At 40.6% G+C, this 20,545-nt stretch overlaps 2 protein-coding genes across 2 annotated transcripts; one reads left to right on the top strand and one right to left on the bottom strand.

The window, feature by feature from the left end:
* The first annotated feature begins 1,679 nt into the window (after positions 1-1,679).
* Positions 1,680-6,273, top strand: LOC137272914 (uncharacterized). The gene is made up of 5 exons (XM_067805335.1): positions 1,680-2,131; positions 3,630-3,809; positions 3,940-4,203; positions 4,636-4,883; positions 5,427-6,273. Exons 1-5 carry the CDS (start codon positions 1,827-1,829, stop codon positions 6,044-6,046), a joined length of 1,617 nt encoding a protein of 538 aa, XP_067661436.1. The 5' UTR covers positions 1,680-1,826; the 3' UTR covers positions 6,047-6,273.
* A 6,792-nt stretch (positions 6,274-13,065) lies between these two features.
* Positions 13,066-20,545, bottom strand: LOC137272913 (uncharacterized). The gene is made up of 5 exons (XM_067805334.1): positions 20,241-20,545; positions 17,532-17,711; positions 16,858-17,121; positions 15,299-15,546; positions 13,066-14,722 (listed from the first exon to the last, which is right to left on the bottom strand). Exons 1-5 carry the CDS (start codon positions 20,543-20,545, stop codon positions 14,031-14,033), a joined length of 1,689 nt encoding a protein of 562 aa, XP_067661435.1. The 3' UTR covers positions 13,066-14,030.

Raw genomic sequence — 20,545 nt, 5'->3', positions numbered from 1 at the left:
TTGATGACTTTCAGGGTGGACTGATATGAGACCTCCACATCACAGGCCCTCGTGTCAGTGCGGGGATTAAAGATGTTTTTAAAAAGAAAACACACACACACACACACACACACACACACACACACACACACACACACACACACACACACACACACACACACACACATATATATATATATATATATATATATATATATATATATATGTCAAGCGTTTCAAGTCGGGGGTCTTCTCAAAATGTGAAATATAAACACATTTTGAGAAGACCCGCGACTTGAAACGCTTGACAGTACACTATATCTAGACACTTCGGTGTACCCTACCCGCCTGCTTTGCCGATTGCTACGCTACCATCACATGCAATCCAGTAAAACTTCATCTAAACATAATCATTGGCGATTGGCCTATCGGTCACCACTCGTAACACATACTAGTTCTTTATTGTTCTATAAGTCGATTGAAAGCCGATTTTGACCCTCGTCTAAACGATCTTGGCACAAATGGCGGTCGATAGCAAGGACGATAAGGCCGCATAAACGGGGCGTGGTCAAAGCAAACCTTCACTGAAACTCCATAAAAAGCCAGGAAGCCCACAGGACTAATAACTAAATAATGTTGCCGGCCCTGTTGACATGTATCCAGATCTGTATCAAAACTAGGAAATTGAGATATGGTGTTAAAATAATGTAGTTACTGAATTACTTGTAGTGAGGCTTAAACATGTGCTTAAGCAAATTGAATAAAACCATGACTTGGTGGTCAGCGTTGTTTGATTTAATGTCACTGCCATCTGAATCAGGGGCCCGTTTCACAAAACTCTCGTAAGCCTAAGATCTCGTAACTTCCCTCGTAGCCTTCCTGCTTCCTATGTTTCAGTATAGGAGGTACCAATGCTACGAGAAAAGTTACGAGACCTTAGGCTTACGAGAGTTTTGTGAAACGAGCCCCAGAACAGCAGAAAAGAACGATATCGTTCATTGGCTGAAAGGATTATCTAGACATTAAGGGTTAGATAAATGAGTAGCCTGATCTCAGGAGGTTATGGTCTCACTCATCATGAACTATACAGACGTCGTCAAGCTACCACAGTAGTAAGTTATTTTCGAAAAATATTTCACGTAGTCAGTGGCATACTGAAATATATACCCTTTGCAAATGTGCTGGCCGAGAGGGCTGGCTATACAATAATGTCGTAAGCCCGCCGTAAAACTAGCAAGCAGCGGGCCGCTGGGCAGACACTATTGCATACACTGTAATGTATTCAGTGACGTCCTCCTATTGCATTATCAAATGCAATGACCCCTCACATGTCCCGCTGCACATATCTCATCACTGATACCTCCAAGGACACGTCATCGATCGACATCTGTTACACGCCATGCAACGCCATGTCAAAATGACAACTGAAAATGATTAGGATTTTGTAATGTATCTCTGAGATAGTCTAGGGAATGAAGAAGTATGTACTCTTTTGGACAATGTTTCAGTGAACAATCACGATCAACCTACACTATATAGATGTCCTGACTTTGTGGTTTAGATAACAAAGCTATTTAGTTGGGTTTTTTCCACATTCGAAATCTCATCTCGTCCCAATGTGCCGACGTGATAACAGTCCTGTCTAATCTTCAGATTGCTCAGCTGTGATTGACCTTTAATCAGCATCAACAGAACATGTTATCTACTGAAATACAACTGGTGTTTATGGAGAGCAGATTGTGCTGACAGAGGAACCCTGGCATATGGCGTTGCGGTCTAGTATGCTGTCATACTGAAAGCAATACACCTCATGTCCAGACTGTAGTGTTCAGGAACATTATGCCAAGATGATGTTGTGTATGCAAGCGCTTTTGCTCATGTCCACTGTCTCTGCTAGGCCGGCTGGGGTTTTCACCGATGACCAGGCCAAAATGGTGGAAATGTTTGTGGACGATGTGATGCGGTGTAGACAGATCCCCGGGCTCACCCTGTCTGTTGTGAAGGGGAATGAGACATGGACACGGGGGTTCGGACAGGCGGACATAGAACAGGGAGTGAACGTTACAAAGGACACTTTGTTTGGAATTGGATCTGTGACCAAGGCTTTCACTAGCACCCTCCTGGCCATGATGATTGATGAAAGTAATGGAAGGTACGAGGAGATGTCAATAAGTTTTGAGCCTTGCATAGAAAATCACAAAATATTGGTTTGAACCACATTTATTTTTCAACATAGTCCCCTTGTGAGTCAAGAAACTTGTTCCATCTTTTCTGCCAGGCGCTGATGCCATCTCTGTAGAAGGCGTCCTCAAACCAAGCCTCTGTTGCAGCAATAAGCTCATTATCATCCTGAAATCTACGACCACGCAAGTGTTTCTTGATATTTGGGAACAGACGGTAATCACTTGGTGCCAGGGCTGGAGAGTAGGGGGGATGCGGCATGATTTCGTACCCGCATCCCTGGACAGCAGCCCCTGCAACGTGAGAGGTGTGTACTGGAGCATTGTCTTGATGTAGAAGAATACCACGTCTGATCTTGCCCCGGCGCTTCTCCTTGATTGACTGTCGCACTTGCTTCAACAAGTTAGCGTAATATTCCCCATTCATTGTTCTTCCTTTTGGTAAGTAATCTATGTGGATGACGCCTTTGCTATCCCAGAAGACTGTCGCCATTACCTTCTGCACTGATCTGGAGGCTTTGAACTTTTTGGTCCTGGGAGAAGTGACATGTTTCCATTCCATGGATTCTTGTTGGCTCTCAGGATCATAGTGGTGGATCCAGGTTTCATCACAGGTTACTAGCCTAAAGTGGAAATCTTCTGGATTCTTGTTGTATCTGGTTAGAATGGAGTTGCTTATGGTGACCCTTGTTTGCTTCATTTCATCTGTAAGCATTCTTGGCACCCATCTTGCGCACACCTTAAACATGACGAGATGGTCATGAAGAATTGTCTCGATGGATCCGTGTGAAATGCATGTGGTCTCCTCTAACTCGTAGAGTGTGATTCGTCGATTTTCCAGCACAAGTCAACTCTGTCAATGTTTTCTTGACTAGTGCTTGTTGTTGGGAGACCTGGACGGGGGTCGTCTTCAAGACTCTCTCTACCATGCTTAAATTCATTGGTGGGGGGGGGGGGGGGGGGGGGGGGCTCTTTAATAACTTCTGAGAGTAGGATACCAAACCTTAAATATCACATCAGCTACTCCGAAAGGTTTAATGTCGCACCATAGGCTGTGACACCTGGGTATGAAAAATGCTCAAGGCTCAAAACTTATTGACATCCCCTCGTATGTGACAGGCACAAATACAGAGTACATATTTTATCAGTTACTCACCTGGTGATTATTACTTTATTAAAATATTTAGAGGACACACATGGAGTTACGGAGTAGTGGGTACTTCCATTAAAAACTACTCCTTAGTCATAAGTTAGTGTATTCGTTTTCAGTGGTGCGCTTTTATCCACACAAACACGTTTCCATGTTAGTGACAGACCTGTAGTCATTGACCCTTGTCTTGTATGAAGATATTCTTTGCTGGAGGAGGGGATTTGCGTGAACATTCTTTTTATCAGTTTATATACGGTGCGGAAAAATCAACGAATCTTAATACATGTTTTTCTCTATTCGTGTCTAATGCTATGTTACAGGTTGACATGGACCTCAAAGGTGAAGGACGTGTTAGGTACGGATTTTGCATTTGTGGACGAAGAGAGAACAAGGGAGACTACCCTGAGGGATCTTTTGACCCACCGCACAGGACTGCAACCTGCAGTTTTACCCAGTTTTGCTGGCTTCGATCCCAACTTCACGAGAAGTGACTTGGCCAAGTATTTTTTTTATATATATGACTCTACCTTGCTTTCAATTACGAAAGAGAGAGAGAGAGAGAAAGGCAGAGAGAGATATACAAATATTACAATCCTATTACATTCCCAACCATTGTTGTTCCATTCACAGCCGTTTCCGATTTCTTCCGGAAGTCCAACCCTTCCGAGATGTCTTTGAATACAACAACTGGGCGTATGCTTTGCTCGGCCGTATGGTGGAAGTGTTGTCAGGAGAATCCTACGAAGCAACTCTAGAGACACGGATCTTCAGACCACTAGGAATGAACCAGTCACGTGTGCTTGGAAAGACAGCAACCGTGAATACACCAGCGATGGCAAAACCGTATTTTGACGTGGAGAACAGACTCATATTAACGGATCCCTCTATTTACGAGTGAGATAAAATCCTTAAGATATTTTGAGTGATGTGATATGATATGATATGATATGATATGATATGATATGATGTTAAATGTTTATGGGCATGATGTTAAATATTGCGAACAAATTTCACTCGTTTCCAGGTTACTAATTAGTGTTGTTCATGTATCCATGGTGTTTGTCTGTTAGAATGTCTTACATTTATATGGTCAAACAGTTACCAATATGAAAAACGTAAACATAAGCCCTTTTGTTAACAATATTTCATTATGTTGAATATGCGGCAATCATGGTGAAAGAGAGACATCAGCTTTTAGCCACATTCATCAATGTTACCATATTTAACAGGTATTTAACAGAATTCAAGCGAAGTAATTCAGCGCTTGATATTAGCATCTTGAATATTGGTAACATTTTCTTAACTGATGATCTTGGTTCACCTCAGCATTCATCCAGAAGAGTCCGCAGGCGCTATAGCAACTTCAGCAGAAGATATGGCTAAATGGATGCACTTTCTACTGAGGCAAGGGGTGACGGAGGACAACGTCACATTGGTTAATTCTAAAACACTTGCGGAGGTCTTCAAACCTCACGAGAGTTTTAGTGGTGGTCAGCCTCTGTCAAAGCCGAAGTATCCCGTGATGGACATGGAATACGGATATGGCTATGCATGGTTTATATCCCTGTATAAAGGTAAGCAACTACCCTGACTTCTTGTGGTACATAAATGAGCATAGTGTCCATTGCAATACGGATACAAGCCACACACGCCACAGCGAACTTGGTCATTACCATGTCATTCATAATAGAAATTGTACTGTGTTCTTAGCGTTATGAGCAACTTCATACTAGTACTCTTCAGGGCTTCCACACCCATCCTTATATCACTATTAATTTCATTTGTACAAATGGAGTATTAACAATGGGCATGATTGTGTCAAATTCGTTTTTATTTCCATGAGTGAGATAAACAACAACTGTCGTGTTTTGAAAAACATACATTAAATTTTTATTTTCGCCTCAATATTGCTCTTTTCTTAAGTAGAAATTGTTTGTGAGATATGAAGACGCGAAGGTTTATTGTTTGTTTCTTCTCACGTCCAAGCATGCTTTTATCGTGATAAACTCAATACACATCCACAAATATGGCTGGAAATAACGTGCCTATATGTGAATTTAGCTCAACCTTTATTGATATATTTTGACTGTACTGTTGTTTTCATTGCTGTTTTCCAGGATACAAAAACATTATGCATGGTGGGAACTTTCACTCTTACATAGCCTCACTTGAACTTTACCCCGACGTGCACTTTGGAATCTTTGTAAGTGCAAATGGACCAGGGACAAAGGATGAGGAAATTGCTGAGAAACTTATCTCATTCTATATTTCTGATATTTTGATCGGTGACTATCCCTGGCTAAATTCATCCACGGCTTGCACATTCCCTTTGCCATGGGACAACTGGACACCAAGCGGCCAAAATAATTCCGACGTCACGAATTCCGATGTGAAGTGCCCTGAATGCTATGTTGGGAAATACGGGCAGTGTCTGTTTGGCGACCTTGAAGTTAGAAAGGGACCTGGATCGTCATTGGAGCTCTTGTACAACAAATTACGGGGTTCTCTGAATACTACAACTGATAATAGTACTTTCAAATTTGATGCTTGGGACCCCTTTAGATTGCTTTCTCGGCCAGGTAATGCTACGGTTCTTGTAAAAGTATACTTTCATGGATTTAACGAAGGAAGATATTCGAAATTGGATCTCATTTACCCTCTCAATTTGACATTTGCGAGAGGCCTGAGTTTTTATGATAAAATATGTTCAGATACAAATGCGTTGAACGTCTATTGAACGTTCTCACATTACGTTGTTTTGGCTGTTTCTGTGGGTGGAAAACCTTCAATAATAACGCCCTTGGATATCTTATGACAACAGGATATTTGGGCAACTCTTTCCATTGTATTATCCACTGTATTCTTATCTGATGATACCACAATTATTGCTTCAAGTGTACTTCTTGTGATGCAAACAGTGTGATGTGGTGCTTTCGGTTTAATTATATGTATTGTCACATTTAACTTTTTTATATCAATAACTGAATGTAAGACAAAACAGAGGGTGTGATTGGATTTTCAGTCATGGCTCTAAGCAGAATCACGCACACTTTCGGAATTTACTAACTGAACATATTGTGAAGATTAACCAGTTATATCTTTGTCAAGAGACATTGCATCCATGCATTGGGTTCAAATCTGGTTACCATTAAGTAACTCGAATGGCATTCTTATCGGGTCGCAAATCACGCATATCGACTTTTTTTATCCATTTTATCATGTATAGGCATATCAACTCAATAATGATGTATTTCTGCACATTGAATGGTAACCTTACTATCTTGAGATCCACTGATCGACATCCTGAGTATCGATCTAAGCTATTGGGATAATTCAACAAGTCAGAAACCTGTCGCATATTTCAACAAGCATGGGTTGATATCGGTCACTGAACTCAAATCCGGATTTTAACGGAACGGAAAAGTTCTAGATTCCACAAAGGATTTTAGCGTTCAATTCTTCACAACCGTGAAAGTGAGTGAGTGAGTTTAGTTTGACGCCGCTTTTAGCAATATTCCAGCAATATCACGGCGGGGGACACCAGAAAATGGGCTTCACACATTGTACCCATGTGGGGAATCGAACCCAGGTCTTCGGCGTGACGAGCGAACGCTTTAACCACTAGGCTACCCCGCCGCCCCAAAGTATTCATTAAGAAACACTTTGATATATTTGACGGTGAAATATATCAAATGAAGAGGAAGTTAAAGAAATAATACGTATGATCAAAAATATGTTTGATTTTGCATTAAATGCATCTGATTCCTTAAGTTAATGATATCACATCCAACATTTGTATCAGGGTTTCAGCACGTATAAAACGCGGATGCCACACACGTATCTACCTATATGATATCGTATTCTAAAACGTTGATATGATATGTTCATCTAACAAATAATCAGCTTAAGAAAATATTTGGCGACTAGATTTATGTAACCTTTGGCTCAGTTCATAGTGACTGGTTTATATGACTTGACAACCTTTACATGTTGCTATCATAATAGTAAATATTTATGGAAAACCTTCATTTAAATTAAGTGAACTCGTTGGTTTCCTGCAAATCATTAATGAAGCCATCTATGTGTAGGTGTGTACGCACATGTGTTCGTGCGTGTTTGTATATTGCCATGTCAAACATTTGTGAGAACTATACTTATTCAACTAAGGCAGCAACTACGTAGACATAAGTATAATAAAGATACATAAAAGTTTCAGATGAAAGTGTCGTTTACGAATATGAAAGTATGCCCTACGTAAGTGATAGTATCGCCTGTGTACATGTAGGTATTCTATACGTAGGCGATAAGGTATTTTCAGATTGTGGCACAAATGCTCTCCGATATTATGTGAAGGGTCATGTGTTGTTTGTATTTAGGTCAAATCCTTCTATTACAGACTCGCATCATATCAAAGACTATTTGACTACCTCCTTTACTAACATCAACAGGCGAGTTAGTCATCGAGTGATAGAGATATGTGTACTTTGTGACACCTTTTCGAAATTGCGAAAGAGGGGTGACGTATATTTTAATAGCAGATACTTTTACACGGTATGTGAAGGTGAGCGAGTGAGTTTTGTTTTACGAGGCACTCAGCAAATAATCCAGCTCTATGTAAATAACTGAGTCAATTCACACAATCCAATGATCAACAGCATGAACATCGATCGACGCAACTGGGATACGATGTCATGTGCGTTAAGGGCAAGCATTACAACATGTTGTGACCACTGAAATGTGTTGTAATCTATCTATAAAAATGGTAAACTAAAACATTTGTCATTATGTCATTAGAATTAAAATGGATGCAGTAGACAAAGAGGTACGACAATGGCTGTATACCAAAATGGACTCAACCCACTGACAAACCTCAAGTTGACAAGTACAATCTGCTTATCCAAAGCTTTATATGACTATGAACTGTGGGCGGAGCTATCTATGCAGAACTGGCTGTCCTCGAGTGTGCTCACAGATTCTGCCTGAAAATGACTCAGGGTTTCCCGAGAAACACATGGTCTGATGTCTGTAACGCCCTTGCCGGATGGAGCTCCATCGAGTCATCAAATGACACCAGAAAGATGTTCTTCCTAGGACGGCTATGTAATTCTAAAACAGATGTTCTCCCTATAAAGTTGTTTATAACCCGCCTGTTGCTACTCAGACATATCCACACTAAGTGGAAATTGGTCTATGTGCCCCATATATGCACTAACGAACTATCTGAATTCTCTCCTGAAAACAGGGATATTTCCAAGTCAGTCAAAGTGGAATTAAAATCATCAAAATCGTAGTGAAGAAGATAGAAAAGTGCATATCGAATCTCCTCTGACCCTGACCTTGCATGGCATGTGGCGAAGCCTGGCCCATGGCTGAAACCTGCTGCAAACTTTGTTGTCGGCATGTGAGTGATTTGGCGTCCAGGGACTGTGTGTGGGGACTGCTCAAACTCTGGACACCAATATATTGATCTACTGACTCATGTGACTTGTCACTGCCCCAGCTTCCAATGCCAGAGGGGCAGTCTGTGGTGCAACCCGCCAGAAGTGAGTGTAGCACTACATGCAAAACCAGGCAGAGAGTTGGTGTGATGTCTGTTGTTGTGTAGACTCCCTGTCACCCCAGAAGCATGCGATGTACACCTCTGTGCTCCGTCATTGCAAACTTGCACTCATTCCACAAAGACCCTCAACTCTCTTCATGAATACTACTAAACATACAACCTCATCTTAATTTGTAAATATCTATAAACTCACGTTTCTGTTGTTGTAACTCTCCTGTTGGGGACTAAAGAATATATATCATGTATATTTTTGAATATATATGTATAGTTGTGAATGTATATGTGTATTTTTTACGCCAAAAGCTCGGGTGCGATTCCCCATTTGGGTGCAATATGTGAGCCCCATATCTGGTCATATTGCTGGAATATTGCTCAAAGCTCGCTCACTCACTTCCTGCTTCTCTCAGCCCTTCACTCACTCACTCGCCCTTTCACTCACTCAATCACTCAATCGATCACTCAGTACTGTTGGTGATTTCTCCATACTCATAACTATACTGAGGAAAGGAAGATAAGGGATCACATGAAAGCACAAGTGTTATTTTATTTGTGTCCAGTTTTCTCCACAAGCCATGCGATACAAAGCTTGTGAAGAAACACTGGGAATAATAAAGCAAGACTTGTCCTTTATATGATACGATCCCTTACTTTTTTCCCTTAGTATATCTAAGACGTCAACATTAGGTTGTCATTTCGTGATATAATGCATGGGAACACCGTTTCAAGTGTTAGACCCGAAACTCTCATCCGTGAGGGAAGGGGACCTTGGTGTTAATTTATTATGATTGCGAGGTCAGTGTCAACATCCGAAATTAGAACTCAGCCAAAAGACTTTCAAGTATTTCTCAAACTGTGCAATTCTGTTAGCTACGTTCTTTGTACTTTCCTTTTGACGGTATGTATTTTTCATGATTTTTAAACAATAATATAATGTCATCATTAAGTAGTCAGGATTATTTTTGTCAAAGCACTGCATCCATTACGGTTGCGATTGCTTTTGTATTTTCGAACAAAACAAGCACCGAGTGGGGACAAGTCTTATTGGGGGTTACGGGAAAAGGTGAGTCTCTGTCACGGGGCTGCGTTATTGTGTGTTTAAAGGTACCCTTATCGATCTATTTGTATGTCATTGTCTTTGGTTGTTTTAGCAATAGACCAGTCCCAGCTTCACGGGTGATTGGTTAAATTTCAAACATACTTCTCACAGCCATGTTCCTACGAACCAGTTAGACAACAATGTCTCCACAACCTAGGTCATATCTGGGTTTTCACTTTCTTAGATAAGTACAAATTCTAGTACTTTTTGGGGTTGAGTCCCATCCGGGATTCGAGCCCGCACCCTCAGAGTCAGGCACCTAATCGCCAGCACACAAAGTCAGCCACCTAGCTTGCTCAGCCACCGCGACTTCCGACTTCGCATTGTGTAATCACTGTCTCCACATAAGGATTATTTTGAGGTTTGAGATTTGGTTAGAGGGGTTAACCAGAGGAATAAAGGAATAAAGGGAATAAAGATAATGAACGCACAGCCTCGCAGCTTGTGGTTTATGTGGAGAATAATTAATACATGGCTGCAACAGGATTACCATACAAAGTGTGCAATATGACGTTTACCTTGCCTCTTACTTTTTCATAATTCTGTACTGGGACGCCCTGTAAGTATTTCTTAATGTCGGTCATGCATTACTCACAGAACTATCTTCTCTCAGTTATCTACTTCAGATTGTTTTATCATGATTACTTTAGATATCCACAGACGTTCAAATCGGCACGTTCTATTTACACTGAAAACCCCCTTAGTCATTGGAGCTACAGTCTGATTGAATTGAAATGTCAACAGACATGTTTTCGTCACTGTTGCACTGACGAGGAACCCGTATTTCGTAGCAGATATTGTTTGCCGTGTGATAGGCATAAAACTGCAGTGAGCTTGCGAAGATATTCCCATAGGACGAAACATGAAAATCGAGCGACTTTCGCGTCGTGCACAAGTCAAACCAGTCGAGATTTTACTTAGCATATTTTGAATCCGCGAAGAATAAAACGATCCATATTTCAATAACATTGAGGATGGGATGCAGTTTTAGTTCTTACAGCTGATGCTAGATATGACAGCTACACAGGTACACTGTTCTTTCAGTTTTTGAGTCTAATACAACATTACTCGCTTTAATTACGGGCGCTGGGGTAGCCTAGTGGTTAAATGTTGGTGGAGTGTTGTAAAGAAGGCATAAAAACGAACCCACTCGCTAACTCGATTTAACTTCTCACGTTTCCTTTTCCTAGAGACCTACAATTTATTTGTCGCTGCTACCTTTAATACCGGATCACTTTGTCATACTGAACAGCATGTGTCTTGTACTTATAAAACAGTACGGCAAATATTAAAACACAATGAGAATAATAATATGTTGTTAAACGCTGAAGGGCTGCAGTTCTATCTGGGTGTTTCTCCTCCATTTTGTCACACTTTTAGAAAGGAGCCCATATATAAAATTGAGGGAGAGAGTGAGGCTCAACGCAGAATCCCGAGGAAGGACACCAGAAATGGACTTCACTCTCTGCACCCATTTTCGGCGTCACGGGCCTACGCTTTAACCACTAGGCCACCCCACCACTCTTACAGTGAGGTTAAATTGGGTATTGCATAGGGTTTAAAATGATCGCGTCTCAGATACTACAAACTGATCTTAGCGCCCATACCTTAAAAACACAGAATGTGCTTAATTAGGTTCTTTGTGTATATATGGTTGATGGCGTGTTGTTTTGTATATATCTATCAGTGGTAACTGTAATCCATTTCGTTACTCCAGTTTCATCTGTTCTACACAACAGATGGATTCAGTGCACATTATAAGTTGCAACATCATCGACAGACCGAAACCAATATAATGTTGTCTTTGCTTAACTAACGCATGAGCCTTCAGGCTCAGGACTATCAGATCAGAATAAGGATTTCATCTTTAGCCGGGTTTAAGTGTATCGGTGCACTACCCCCATCTAGCAAACATGTGCTTAGTATCCGAAGCGGTGGAGTAGCCCAGTTTTGAAACGTTGGCCTTGATGCATTTGACGACTTTCTAAATGGCATCGTGCAATCATCGTTGGCTGGTCACGCCGAAGACCCGTGTTCGATAACCCACATGGGTACAGTGTTGAAGACCATTTCTTTTGTCCCCCGCCGTGATAATGCTAAAAGAATGCTAAAAGCGGCGTAAAACACAACTCACTCACTCACGCAAGTAATCCTAGCGCCTCTACGATCTAAACCCCCATGCTTTAACGTACCCATCTGACAGTCACAGTCCAAAGATCGCTTTGTGGGACTTGCTTTACTGACAATGGGATCCTTATATCTTTCAGTGTGAAGCAGAGGTTGATAAGAACCATACTGGCGTCTCAAAGAGAACCATACACCGATTCTTTCCATATGGAAAACTTCATCTGATCCGCAACAATGTGGGTAGCTGGTTGGTTGCAATTGGTTTTCAACGCCGCACTGAATATTTCAGCTGTACGGTGCGAGCTGGTAATAATCCAGTTTGGACCAGACAATCCAGTGATCAACTTCATGAAGATCGTTCTACGCAACTGGGATAAAATGACAACCAAATGAGCGAGCCTGACAACGCGTTGCCGTTAGTCGCCAATTACGACAAGCATGGGCTGCTGAAGACCAATTATAACCCGGATCTTCAAGGGTCTGCAGCACAAGCGACTCAAAACTCTACCGGTAAACAGTTAGGGTCATTTACACGCTGGTCTCGATTTTAGGTCGTTTTCCCAATAAAATATCCAGTTCCAAACGTGGTCCCTAATTAATGTGACAAACCAACTGTCTCCCGGACTTTTAAACCGACACCTGCATTTGATGATGTCTAGTTATTGCAAAATATATTTCTTCAGTTGTTGTGACAAACTGTGCCTTTTCAGACTCCTGAAAAACATTCTTGTAAAGCATGCACAACATTTCAAACCACGTCATATCTTTCAATACGCCGATTAATAAAAACAACCCAAAACCTAATAACTTGCCTGCTGATAATCTGTAGGCAATGTGCATTCTAAAAACATGCATAATAGTAAACTTTGTCATGAAACGAGTTAACATCAAACGTTAGACGCTCACTGCTGCTTGCTTAATCCCAAGTTGAACCGGGAAGGTTAATCTAGAAACTGAATTGAATTGAAACTAATTGAATTGAAATATCTATATTGTGAAACCCAATAAGTGACAAGACATCAATGAGCAATCACACCAGTATCTGAAAATCACATAAGGCAACACAATGGGTTAAGTGTGTAGTACCTGGCAGCAATGTGCAGTATTCGGCAGTATTTTCACAGTTGAATGAGCCACGAATCCCTCGTTGCAAGCAGGTGGAAAAGAAGCCGTAGCGTTCAATAGATATCGTCCATAATGCGCAAATAGATACAGGACGTACAGGGAATGCCTGAAACTGACTTCACCTTACTTTGAGACACCAGTCCACTCTTTTCCACAGTTTCTTCATCAAGAACTTCACAGTGGGTGTCTTTAAATAGTTGGATTCGTTAGATATCCAGTTCACAACCAAGATTAATATTATAAGAGCGCTTCACTCATCCTGCACTTTGCGATTATCAGTAATGATACATGTAAAGGAAATAGAGGACAAACCCTCAAAGTTAGTCTATTTAAGTCATTGGGATTCATCACGTCAATACTAAGCTCAACATTATAAGGACGCTTCAATCAACCTGCACCTCACTGTCATCACAAATGACACCTGTGAAGAAAAAATCTCACAGCAGATCTAGTTAAACAACTGGGGTACATTCCATGGCAAGGTCAATACCAATGTCAGTATTAGAAGAGTGCTTCAATCAACCGGCACCTCACTGTCATCACAAATGACACATGTACAGAAGTAACCTCACAGTGGATCTAGTTAAACCGTTGGGGTACATTCCATGGCAAGGTCAATACCAAAGTCAGTATTAGAAGAGTGCTTCAATCAACCGGCACCTTACTGTCATCACAAATGACACATGTAAAGAAGTAACCTCACAGTGGATCTAGTTAAACCTTCGGGGTGCATTCGATGGCAAAGTAAATACCAAAGTCAACATTATAAGAGCGCTTCAGTCAATCTGCATCTCATTGCCAAACACACGGCTGCTATGACACACAGAAGACGACACAAAGTGTTGTTATCACCATGAATAGAATGCTGAACGCCGTGATGCTCTGTCCATTTGTCCCAGACTCTGCACTTGTGAATATATTTTTATCATGAAAACTTATACCCCTGGTAAATGTCAGTTTGCGGACCAAAATGAGGTCAACTGTTGAATACTTTCCTTCGTTCAGTCCCCTGAAAATCACCTTTGCCAGGAATGTTTCATTACCAGGTCGCGAAAGGAACCTGAAGGATCCAAAAAAATCAACTTTGAATGTACTTTTATCCGCTGTTGTATTGAGAGAGCCCCATAACCTCCCGTAGTGTAGTTCCAATGACGACTCCGAACTCTGAACAACATCAAGGTCTCCAAACATATAATTCCCGTATCTCCCAATGTAGCAATCTAGGCATTCCACTTCAGTGTTGGTGATGTCGGAATTATTTTGGCTGCTTTCAGACACATCTTCCCATGGCATTGGGAACGTGCAACCCGTGGAAGAATTTAGCCACGGTTGGTCACCGATCAATATATCAGAAATATAGTATGCGATCGCCTTTTGGGCATTTCCTTCATCCCTTGTCCCTGGTCCATTGGCACTTGTAAAGATTCCAAAGTCCAAGTCGGGGAGAAGTGTAAGGTAGGTTATGTAAGAAAACAAGCCTCCGGAGTGCATGATCTTTCTATATCCTGAAAGAAAACACATAAAACAATATATACACCGTGGTATCATAACCTGGTTCATTGGTAATATTATATATAATAATATTATATCATACTGTAATCTAATATATTCACAAACCTGCGGTAGTCCAGTGGTTAAGCTTTCTCTCGTCACGCCGATGACCCGGGTTCGATTTCCTACATGGGCACAATGTGTGAATCCCCTTTCTGGTATCTTTCGGTATCTTTGTTGGAATATTGTTAAAAGTGGTGTAAAATCATAACACTCTTTCCGAATCTTGCGAAACAAGCTCAAATCAATAACTGCGCAGGGTAAATCGTAGTGTGGTAGTATAGTTTCTAAACAACGTTTTAATAAACACGCTTACGACGAACTATATTTTTCGTCTAGGCCACTGGCTATATATTTCTCTCGAACTACTGTTAGGGTCCCACATCATCATCGTCATCATCATCATCATCATCATCATCATCATCATCATCATATGTTGCTTGTCGGTTCATCATATCAAAGTCGATGTGCTAGGAGTATGATTGTTATTATGGAAACAGAGCTTACAATAATTCTGGAATGTTTCTTACCCTTATATGTCGATAAGAGCCATGCATAACCATAGCCATAATACAAGTCCACCACGGGATACTTCGGCTTTGTAATGGGGTGAGGCCTATTATAACTCCTGTGAGATTTGAAGGCCTCTGCAAGTGTTGTGGACTTGACGAGAGTGACATTGTCCTCCGTCACCCCTTTCCGCAGCAGGAAGTGCATCCATTTAGCCATATCCTCTGCCGAAGACGCAATAGCACCTGCAGCCTCTGATGGATGTACGCTGTGGAGAACCAAGATTAGAACATAAAACACATCACCTGTCGCCAAGAGACATAAGTCTCTGTGTAACATCCTCTTACCCCAACCGGCAAATCGAACTGGTAATATCAACCACTAATTTGCCCGAAACATCTCAAGATGAGTAGAGAGCAAACATGTAACACACACTTCAAATTTGTCACTGATTCCTTTTCCTGTGGTACAGGTTCTACTATATTATATAACGATCAGTTGTTTCTAATGAAGGCATGTGATAGCTGTCACTAGATGATACTGTGTAACATATTTATGATATTTTAAAATGTACATCCATTTTCTGATTAAAACTGAACACGTATTTTAAAGTCTAGTGCTGTCTTTTTTAACACGAGGACTTATGCTGATGTGTGCACCGATAGTTTCAAGCGGGTGACATTTGCTGCGGAACTGGAGTTGGTGTCTTCAGCTTCCTGTACACGGAAATGGAAGTGGTTGACCTAGTCAAGATTTATGTTTTTATTGCGGTTCTAAGGTCATACTGTATGCGTTTATGTACATGTACAGGCTTGAAACGCCGTAGGCATTTCTAATTATAGCATATAGCGTTACTCTGGAAGTCAACGGGAAAACATATGGCTTTGAGTAATCTATATCGATATAGTAAGTGATGTGTCGTGTATTTCATCATAATGAAGATTATGTGTCATAATGCGTGTTCATTCTGTCAGTGAAAGCATCGCCTTTTCTCATTCAAATATAGTCAATCACTGAAAAACATCACCTTTACTCAGCCAAATAGTGTAAATCACTGCTAAACTTCGCCTTTACGCAATCAAACAGTCTCAAGCGTAAAAAAATCGTCACTGGACCAGACAATCTAATGACTGATCCCCCAGTTCAGTTTGTCACCTCTAAAGACAAGCATTGGTTCCTGAAAATCAATTCTAATTAGGACGCAGATAGAAACAGAATTGATATATAACATCAGTTGCATTATGCCTACAGGGTTACAAATCAATTGTTTATAGGCTGTTTCAAATGCAGATATTACATTAAACACAAACGATTGATTCGTTTAGGTCACAATCATCTGGAATTTAGAAACGCGTATTACGTCAATCGTTTTCACATATCTGGTAAATCGTTAATGAGATAAACGTGTTTATCCGGTTTAAATATACATGGGTCTTATTGTTTTGCCTTTAAAAGAAACAGATACATGAATGACATACACGTCTATATCCTTAAAATGTTGATACGCTGAAAACGAACAGGACTCAGTTCCGCTATTCTCCTATATCCAAACAAATATGATACACATGTGTTATCTTACTCGTATACGGAACTGTCCGTTAATGTGAGCTCGTTCTCCACATCAAAGTATGGTTTTGCCATTTCTGCTGCATTTGCCGTTATCGTCTTTCCAAGAACACGTGACTGGTTCATTCCCAGTGGTTTGAAGATCCGTTTCTCTAGAGTTGCTTCGTAGGATTCTCCTGACAGCACTTCCACAATGGGACCGAGTAGGGCGTATGGCCAGTTGTTGTACTCAAAGACGTCACGAAACGGTTTAACTTCTTCAAGAAAACGGAAACGCCTGTGAAGAAAAAAAATCGTATAATCATTACTAATGGCCAATACTGTCATTACTTAGGCTTTAATATACTGATAATTCTAATTGTGATTATCCAAACAGAAGAAAATTACAACTTAGTGTCGGTGTGTAGTATATTGCGTTTCACGAAGCGTCGAATGGTATTTCAGACATATTAATGTCGTTCGCTTCATGTTCAGTGTGAATCCAAAGTGCCACAGGTTGTCAAGCCAGCGAGCACGGGGTTGGTTCCGATAAACTAAGCATCATGTTTGTGACGTATACTAGAGAAAGTTAACAGGGTACTGGCAAATACAAGACAGGTACCTCTGCCTACGAATTGTTACAACTCGGAGGACTAGCACACACGTACGGAAAAAAATATGAATATGAAAAACATGATATATGTTAACCTTGCAAATTCAGTTCTCGTTACGTTGTGGTCAAAACCAGCAAACAGTGGCGAGAGTGCGCGGTTGAGTCCTGTGCGGTGGATCAAAAGATCTTTCAGAGTAGTCTCCCTTGTTCTTTCCTCGTCCACTAAGGAAAAGTCTGGACCCAACACGTCTTTTACCTTTGATGTCCATTTAAAACTGTAACACAGAATGAAGGAGTATAAATTAATTCAGCAAATCAAATGTTTGCCACCTCCTAATCTCATACACAAAATATGTGCAAGCAATGTAATCCATTCATGAGTTGTTTGAAGTTTTAACTGGTTCTTATTAAGGAAATGGACACACCTGACTTACACTACTTTAAGTGATGTGTTTGTATGTTGTTTAAGTCTGCACTCCACCACCTCTTTCTCACCCTGTAAAGAGGTGGTGGAGTAGCCTAGAGTGTTCGCTAGTCACACCGACGGCCTTGGTCGACTCGCAAATGTGTGAAGTCCATTTCTGGACTCAACCCAACCAAAGAACTAGAGTATGTACTTTGGTGAGAAAGTGTAATCCCAAATATGGCATGTGTTACATTTGGCTTCTTTCTCTAGAGGTGTTGTGTATTCTTATGGTGGGTGTTTCTAAATAATCTGTCTGTAAGCTTAAGACAGGCAATCCAATAATCAACAGACGAACATCTATCTTTGCAGTTTCAAGACAGTGACACGTGTCTAGCAAGACCACGCGATACCTACAGGCTTTGATTCTAAAGATATTCTAACCAGGTTTTGTGACGGGCATATTTATTGTATAAGGGTGAGTAAGTAAATGAGTTAAGATTTTAGTCACATATCGGCAACATTTCAACCAAATTATAATTTTGCAACAAAATGAAGGTAAATTATAAAAGAAAAACTTGTCAGGGAGGGACAGTATAGCAACTAGTTTATCACAGGTTTCAAAATAAAACTAGTAATTAACACGAAAACGTTTTATCTACAGGTTACATATTACCATCAATTGAAGGCAGGTCACCATGCTAAGGAATATGGGTTACGAGAACGTGATTTAAATGCATTCACAGAGGTGAGCAATAGTGATGGAACTGATAGATGGAGATTGCCATGATAACTATGATAATAGTTGCATAATGTGATTTGCAAAACTGAAACATTGAAATAATAACTGAGTGAGTGAATGAGTGAGTGAGTGAGTATGGTTTCACGCCGCTTTTAGAAATATTCCAGCAATATCACGGTGGTGGGCACCAGAAATGGGCTTCACATATTGTATCCATGTCGGGAATGGAGCAACAAATTGCACCATGAAACAAAATATGAATTTCAGTGATAACATGTTTAGGTTTACCATTTATACACTTCCAGAAGCCTTAAAGCGTAAACAGTTTCAATGCTATAGATAACCACTTACGTGTTAACATATAATACCAAGGCTTCAGCCTTCTGGAATCTAAAAATAAACGGTGCGAGTTTGACCATATTCCACGCTATCTGCCTGTATAACATACGACGCAGTGGAAAAGGGGAGATAATCACTGACTAGTCGAACAGTGTCAGCTTCCGGTAGGAATTGGGTAAGATGAACAGGGTTCGAACGGAAATAATTACACGAAGAAATTACGGGTCTGTAGGCTTTCTAATGGAGATAATCAGTCTAGTATGTACAATGCTATTTTCGTACATACTTTGGGCGTGGTAATCTTAAGTATGTGTTTTACCTTTAATCATTTTAATTTCATATGAAAAATAACGCAGGACACGTGTATACAGTCAAGGTAAACAAAACAGTTTAAAGACATTGTTCATACAACACGTCTCTAAAATAAATAACCTATGTCTCTCAATGGTGCTATCAGTCGTCAAAAAGGGAAATTACCACATAACTTATTAAAAAAATAATTACCTATATAGATTACAATCTTAGATTGTTGAGATTAAGTAATTCAACATTGCGTTAAATCCACTCTCTCGCATTCTACCGGCTGAATATTACTTGAAGCGAATCTAATAGAAATATGTCCCTTTGCTCTGCTCTTTTCTGCAGCTGCATCACAGGTAATGTGAGTTTATGTGCCCCAGTATTATAGGCCAAAATATTATAAAACATTTGTGAAATTGTGCCTTTAATCATCAGATTGCAACATCAACATTAGAGACTTAATAAACTGGGTTTCGGACCAGCTGAAACAGAACCTCAACAACAACCAGGACAATCAACTTGCATTCTCATAATTTCTCTGACTGCACTTACCTGTTATCTGTTACCGTTCATGTTTGTATACATGTCGAAAACAGGTACAATTTATATACTTCAGTACACGGCACAAATCAAACAAAAATTAACTACATACCTTTACAAGGAAGATACTCGATCCACCTTGGTACTGCGACTATTTCTCACTTTATCAATAAATCTAAAGTCTTATTTATAATAAATTTCGGGTGTCATCCATGACATCATACTCATACGTACCTATTTGTTGCTGACTTACCTATGGAGTCACATATTTTCGTTATTGCAAGAGTCTTAAATGAAGCCGTGTTGCATCAATTATCAGTCACTAAAACTCAAAATTAAAGTTTGCCCGGATTTTAGGCTTGATGGTTCCGTACCCTCCCTCTCTCCCTCCCTCACGCCCTCACTCACTCCAAACTATTGCTATATTAGTAATATCATTCACTAACGTATACTTTGTGTGTATCAATGTCTCTCACATACCTTCCATTACTTTCATCAATCATCATGGCCAGGAGGGTGGTAGTGAAAGCTTTGCTCACAGATCCAATGCAAAACAATGTGTCCTTGGTGACGTTCACTCCCTGTTTAATGTTCGCCTGTCCAAATCCCCGTGTCCACGTCTCATCCCCTTTCACAACAGCCAGGGTCAGCCCAGGGACTTGTCTACACCGCATTACTTCCTCCACAAACGTTTCCACCTTTCTGGCCTGGTCATCGGTGAAAATCCCCGCTGACCCGGCTGACACAAGGGACATAAGCAACAACGCTTGCATCGGCAGCAACAT

The sequence above is a fragment of the Haliotis asinina genome, chromosome 2, assembly GCF_037392515.1.
Source record: "Haliotis asinina isolate JCU_RB_2024 chromosome 2, JCU_Hal_asi_v2, whole genome shotgun sequence".
In the NCBI taxonomy this organism is placed as follows: Eukaryota; Metazoa; Mollusca; class Gastropoda; order Lepetellida; family Haliotidae; genus Haliotis; species Haliotis asinina.
The sequence above is the reverse complement of the archived record's forward strand: the minus strand, read 5'-3'. Positions and strand labels throughout refer to the sequence as shown.